General features: G+C 33.3%; 1 protein-coding gene across 2 annotated transcripts; it reads left to right on the top strand.

The window, feature by feature from the left end:
- The first annotated feature begins 774 nt into the window (after nt 1-774).
- LOC127879841 (insulin-like growth factor-binding protein complex acid labile subunit) lies at nt 775-3265 on the top strand. 2 transcript variants are annotated; one of them, XM_052426889.1, is made up of 2 exons: nt 775-2869; nt 2982-3265. In XM_052426889.1, exons 1-2 carry the CDS (start codon nt 996-998, stop codon nt 3124-3126), a joined length of 2019 nt encoding a protein of 672 aa, XP_052282849.1. In that variant the 5' UTR covers nt 775-995; the 3' UTR covers nt 3127-3265. The 2 variants fall into 2 exon arrangements, with proteins under 2 accessions (XP_052282849.1, XP_052282850.1); XM_052426890.1 differs by having other exon boundaries at nt 775-2327; nt 3093-3237.
- Nucleotides 3266-7332: the final 4067 nt, after the last annotated feature.

The following is a 7332-nucleotide window of genomic DNA, read 5'->3' as shown; positions in this document are numbered from 1 at the left end:
AGCTTTATCGAAAGGTTGAGAACTTAAATAAAATAGGCAAGTTAACGATTTTTCATGTGAATACCTCAGTCGAAATTTCAACAAATGCTGCCTTATCTGATTCACGATTTAAGCGAAACTTTAAAATAAAGACAACAGTTAAAGTGAAGTTTCTCCAGAAATATGTCAAACAACCTTGTGTAAGAAAGATAGTTAATATGTTCGATCCACATAACAAAAATACCTCTACCGCTCACAGGATTTTAAGACTGAAATACGACAACATTGAAGATATGTATGGGTTATACGCTCTAATGCATCTACACCGCTCAAATTAAACTGTTGTAGTATTTAGTACGCAATGAATCTCCAAAATCTATATCAGAATAGAAATTCATGTTTTGTTCACTACTATGATTTTACACAAACTTAAAATTTGGAACTGAACCGAGTATCAAATGAATAATTGCTCAATTTAAAATTGTATGTCATCATTTTTAAAAGTAAGTCGTCAGTAATCCTGCCGGGATTCAATTATAGGTTTTACGTAAATCTACAATTTAGAAAATAAAGGCCTAGTCTGTTAACAAAAGGCAAATTACAAACGGCAGACGCTGTACATGCTATATCTCTGCCGTGTTCAATGAGCATACTTATCGTTTGAATTGCAATCAATAAACGACTTGAAGCGCAGATACGGCTTTTGAATTCAGTCAATGGAAATATAAAACCTAACCATGAATAAGATACGACAGAAATTGTTGAGTACATTTTTAACTTTAGAAGGGAAGCGTATGATCTGCGTCATGTTATAACATTGCTTGATAAATAATTGAGGTGAATGATACTCGTGTCTCTATTAGTTTCCAGAAAACAAAACTCGACTGCCTGATTGTACCCTAAATTGATCTTATATATTGTAGAAACAAAAAGCAAACATAAACGGATATAGGTGAAACGTGCTAACTGTAAAAAGCTTCTGACTGAATTTTATAAACTGTTTTTAAGCCGACATTATGTCTTTGATTCGCGGGTGTGGTATTCTTGGTATGCTACAAATAGTGGCTGGTTTTTCTGTTACCGCAGGAAGACAACCGCCAGGAAATGATGGAACACCGGAATTAATAATTGTTCAATGTGATTATCCAATCTGGGCAAGAGATTTCACCGACCGTTTAATGCCTCAACTCAAATTTGAACCGGAAGAATTTTGCTCAATCATCAGTTGGACAGATATGAATAGCACCCCATGGAACCTGACGTATCGAAGAGTTGAAAGTATGATATTAGGTGGAAATAACGGTTATAACAATCAGTTAGTTATAAAAGATATTGAAGGGGGATATCTTGGAAGAAATTTCAAAAATATTGGTTATCTTCAAATAAGTGATTTACCGTTGAAGAATGTAACGAAACAACTGTTTGAAGGAATGAACAGATTAAAACATTTGACTTTTAAAGTCAAAGTTGACTTCTTTCCCTTGGATACTTTTAGCGGATTATCTCAACTGGTGTGGTTCACTTTCGAGGATTCGATGATACGGGAGATTTCCGCTGCTCATTTCTGTCTCAATAAACAACTCGCTTTTTTACAGTTAAGGCGGAATTTCCTTAAAACTGTCAATGGAAACCTCACGCAAAATTGCAGTGGCTCTACAATTAATTCGTTAGATCTTGGTGGAAACAATTTTTCCTTTCTAACGGCTGGAATGTTTAAGGATTATAATGTGAATGGAGTTTTGCAGATTAGTAATTGCTCAATAATTAGCATCCAAAGAGAAGTTTTTATTGGGCTCGAAAACTTGCTCGATCTAGATATATCTTATAATTTCATTTCTGAAATCCATAACGGAACATTTTCCCCGATGAATAACTCAATTCAGAGAATACAAATGTCAAATAATTTTGTTTCTATTATAAACGTTGAGGGGATATTTGGAGGCCTTGATAATATTATAAGCCTGGATTTAAGTTCCAATCTAGTTCATTCTATTGTCGGAACTTTTGCAATTCTGCCTAATTTATGCGAAATTAATATTGCTAACAATCAATTGAAAACGGTACATGAATCTTTATTTAAAGGACTGTCACAGTTACGCAAACTCATTATTGCGAACAATTCACTAGCCTCGATTGATAAGAACGCATTTTCAGGTCTTGGAGTTATCAGTCAGTTAGATCTGTCACAGAACATGCTAACGCAATTGGACCCTTATCAGTTTGTTGATTTATTTAAGTTAGCATACATCAATTTAAGCAATAACCATATCACGACATTAAATGAAAGCATTTTCGAACATAACATGGCTTTAGAACACATTATATTAAGCCACAATGGATTATCAGATGTAGGTAATCTAATTTTAAATTCGACTAACATTATGTCAATTAATATCTCGAACAATTATTTGAACTATTTTCCAACTCTGATATCTAAAGAAAGACCACCTTGCACTGAAGATTTGTTTTCAAAACTACTTTGTATAAATGGAAGTTCTAACCAAATAATATCACTGAGTTTACAATGTTTATCAGGTATTCAATTCTTAGATTTTTCTGACAATATGTTAACACAGTTGCCTTCACTGTATAAGTTACCAATGCTGCGGGAAGTAAGTTTACGGCACAACAAAATTAAACATGTAGACGTAACATATGTTGAATTAAGAGCGTTAACAATATTGGACCTAGGGGAAAACCTAATTGAAAGTGTCTCTCCAAAGATTTTTCCTGAATCGCTGAAAATTCTTTATCTTGACCATAACAAACTCAAGATATTCAATAGCATGGACTTGTCATATTTCTCAAATCTAACATTAAGAGACAATCCATTGGAATGTTCGTGTGAAAACGAGCATTTATTTACCTGGATCCGAACCCAACACACAACGTCTATCGACAATGTAACATGCACTTCAGTTCAATCAGGCACAATAGCTACTGCTGCTACATTTACCCTGACAATTGTGATTTATATCAGCGTCTTAAAATTATAATTCCAGTAGCCTCTGTAGTTGTTATCTTGATCATAGTTGTTGTCATTGTCTTCAAATTTCGGTACGAAATCCAGGTTATAGCCTTTTACAAATGGCACATTCGTCTCGACTTTGTAGTAAATTGCGGAAAGTGCAGACGCAAGAAACCTGAGGCCTGCTATACGTATGACGCTTTTGTGTGCTTCACTGATGAGGATACTACGTTTGTTAAAGATACATTAGTGCCTTTGTTAGAGCCAGAATTTAAACTTTGTGTTTATTATAGAGACTTTAAAGTTGGCGATAATATTGCCGATGCCATTCTCAAAGGCATCAAAGAGAGCGCAGTGACCATTATATTGCTAAGTGAGTCATTTCTAACGAGTCGATGGGGAAGGTTTGAGTTCAGAGAAGCGCACCATCATATGATTTTTAACAACAACAAGAAACTTGTAATCATAATCATGGAACAGGCCATTCTCTCACAAAGGTTAGACCTTACCCTGAGGAGCATTCTTTACACGAAAAAGTACCTAGAGTGTTGGGATACATTGTTCAAGGAAAAACTGTTACATTTAGTGGATTCCCTATCCAAGCGTCCAGAACCGCGGGAAGATGATCCATTGTTAACTCGTAGTTAAAATATGTTTACATGTTGTAAATAATAAATGTACACTATATTTATGGGGAAAACACAATCAGATATGTTCTGATTTCATTTATTTAACACTTCAATATATATGGATTTGGTATTTATTTTTTAATTCGAGCGAAGTATAATGCCACACAAACGGACATGCGTATACTATATACAATGCAGCATACGCTATTCTATAATTTGCAAAGATGACAATGATAGTATTACTTATATTAATGTTTTAATAATAATCAAAGCAAAACAGAGCCTACAATGAAATATCATTTGACTTGTTGCCTCATAACATTTGTTTTGGCGCCTTCAATACTTTAAATGTATCCAATCTTTTAAAGTCAAAGTTCAGGTTGCGTTGTCTTCTTTCTATCTTTTGAAATAAAAAACTATCTAATTAAATTCAAGTTTTAAAGTTCATGTTTGAGTATTTGTATCATATTTTACATTTTAATGTTCAATAAATGTTGTTACTATGTTTATCAATACTTCAATTTTCCAGAAAATGAAAAGACAATACCAAAGTATGTCAAGTTTCATATTTCTTTCATTCTATTTCTTTAAAAAAAATAATTAATGATCAGCATGTAAATATTACTTGCACGTGTGTGATTATTTTTCCAAATGTTGATTGATGTTCATGTAGCTTTAATTGTCATGCGATACATTTAATAATGTGTGTATGTCTTGTGATCTTTTCAATATACTTGGTGACAAAATACTTATCGAGTAATATTCCTAAACTTAATGGCAGAAATTTAAATTCTCATTTACGCTAATTGTCGATTTCCGCTTTAATGATTTTGTAAATTGCCAACAACCCCTGTTGATTGTTTCGACAAAGGCAATGTGATTTAGAGACGTCGTAATACCGTTCCTAGATGCCTTTAACAAATTATTAATTATTAATCATCTATTGACATTCACCGACATCATACATAGTAGCATTAATGTTGTACGGTAAATTAAACTACTTTAATTGCAATATTGTCCGATTAAAAAGAAATTACTTGTTAATAAGTCAATTAAAATTAACCAACGGCTTGTTGAGTGATCAAATAAAATTATCCTGGCTCAATTACGCAAGGTTAGTCATAAAGTATATGAATTGAAAACATTACAATCTTCGTCAATCAATTGGCAGTGATCGATCCAAACTCAGAATTTGACGGAGTTCGTATACATATAATGAATACCAATTGTGAATTAATTATTAATAATTTGTGAAAGTTTAAATATCAGTCGCAAACCATTGCATGTTATTGCATAATTAAAATGAACAAAACCTTATTGTTAATACTGCCAAAACTCAAAAGGTAGTTGCAGAATAGATATATGGTCCGCCTAGACATCAGGGGATCCCAGTTGATCCAATTCTAGAAGCTTTCTCGTGATATTCAGAGTACTGGTAATATACATTTCATGCTTTTGTCTTCGGGTCGTACTTATAATAATTATATATAATTATTATTATTATTATTATTATTATTATTATTATTATTATTATTATTATTATTATAAGTACGATCTGAAGACAAAAGCATGAAATGTATTTCACAAATGTATTATAGCGGTTCTATTGACTTTCAGCGATGTCGACAAAGTAAAACACTTCCAGGTCGTATCGCTGAAAGGTCGTAACAGACATTTTTCAAGTTTCTGGTACCACGATTATGAATGTGAGCTTGAAGAATATTGCAATTCAGTACCACGATAGATGCCATGAGCTTAAAGTACAATGTGATTTCTAAAATTAGATCCAGTGCGACGATTGTTACGTTTAACTTTAAGCACAGTGTGATTTCTTACACCAGATTCAATACCACGATCGAAACAAGTAGGGCGTAAAGAACAATTGTATTACTGATATCAGATTCTATATCACGTTGTGATGTTAAGCTTGGCGAAAAGTGTGATTTATAACATCAGATTCAGTAACATGCTCGAGACATTTAGATTGAAGAACAGTGAGATTTCTAACATCAGATTCAATACCACAACTGTCTATTTGAGATTTCTAACAAAGATAGAGACGTTTAGCAAAACCAGAAAGCCGTTCAAACTTGTCAAATGCGTAAGCGTCAGGCGAGTTATGGCCACTTGAGTGGTAACATGAATGAAATCATCCCCACTTAACGTCTTCATAAAGGTTTACGTTGTTAGCTGATGTCACAATATATATAGTGACACGCGTTTACCGAATAACGTCGTTGCTATGTTATTACAGACCATAGAATATTGATGTTACAGTTGCTGTGTTTCGGGAGCAAAGAATCGCTGTTAACAAAACACGGTTTATTAAAGAAGGTTCAAACATTAAATAGTAATTGGCGCTTGCGTGTTTGTTTTGACTGTTCATTGCTAATATCTTAGTGAAAACCATTATTACGCGGTAGTTAAATATTTGTCGAAATCAATCGTTAATGGTTAAATAATATAGTGCGGTGAGTTTGCGCGACAAGACAATGAAGACAGGTTACTTTGGAAAATACGAATAAGGTGTGTATTATTACTGAGAATGACAATAATTACATCAAAAATATGTTATTTATCTTGGATTCGTCTTGAATTTAAACCTATACTCATCCAAAACAGTGATAACAATTGGACAGTTTATTAAACGTTGACTTTATTTTTTGAAAAACAAAATCAAACAAATGTTATGTATATTAGAAATGTATTCTTTTACACAATACAAACGGTTAATAACAAATATTTCCTTAAAACGCTAAATTATATCAAACTCTTAGGTCTAGCATTACGAATTATTGTATCACGATCATGGAAACTCGCAAAATAAATTTACAAATTCATTCGACGCGTTTCGATACTTTGCCCTTAAAGTAGAGTCAACATGATTCATCATATCCTTATACATGCAGGGTACGTCTTCACCTTCGACGCACGTAATTAATAACTTTAGCTGTTGTTTTTTTATGGCAAAATGCCACCAGGTGATTGTCATACGATAACTCAAGAACGCTTGGGCCTAGGATCATGAAACTTCATAGGTACATTGATCATGACTCGCAGATGACCCCTATTGATTTTGAGGTCACTAGGTCAAAGGTCAAGGTCACGGTGACTCGAAATAGTAAAATGGTTTTTTGAATGATAATTCAAGAATGCATACGCGGCCAACAGGGCACATTCTGAACAATATTACTGAAGCAAATGGTCTGTAATCCTAAATCTATAATTATCAGTCCAATGAAACACCATCCTTTTAGTAAAATACAGTGGATCAGTAAAAATATTATCAGAATATGAGATTTTTTTGTATATTTTGTATATTAAATAGTGTGTTAATGTTTAATTTTGTCGATTTATATAAATATAAGCAGGACAGGGGAGGTAATACACTACAGGGGAAACAAATGCAATAAGTTTAAATTTATTGTTACAGATTTGCCCAGATTTGCCTCCCTTGTAATATATTTAAATTTTACCAAATGTAAGGCTAACTGCATTTTTGTAATGCATACTACTACTACTACTACTACTACTACTACTACTACTACTTCTACTGCTACTACTACTACTGCTACTACTGCTGCTGCTGCTGCTGCTGCTGCTGCTACTACTACTACTACTACTTCTACTACTACTACTACTACTACTACTTCTACTGCTGCTACTACTACTACTACTACTACGACTACTACTACTACTACTTACTACTACTACTCTTCTACTACTACTACTACTACTATCTACTACTAACTTCTA

This window comes from Dreissena polymorpha, chromosome 4 (assembly GCF_020536995.1).
Source record: "Dreissena polymorpha isolate Duluth1 chromosome 4, UMN_Dpol_1.0, whole genome shotgun sequence".
Taxonomy (NCBI): Eukaryota; Metazoa; Mollusca; class Bivalvia; order Myida; family Dreissenidae; genus Dreissena; species Dreissena polymorpha.
The sequence above is the reverse complement of the archived record's forward strand: the minus strand, read 5'-3'. Positions and strand labels throughout refer to the sequence as shown.

Excerpts from the sequence above, each read along its gene's own strand:
- LOC127879841 (XM_052426889.1), top strand. The coding sequence starts at position 996 with ATGTCTTTGATTCGCGGGTGTGGTATTCTTGGTATGCTACAAATAGTG. Across the intron at positions 2,870-2,981 it reads ATCCGAACCCAACACACAAC|TAGCCTCTGTAGTTGTTATC; the intron begins GTCTATCGACAA and ends TTATAATTCCAG.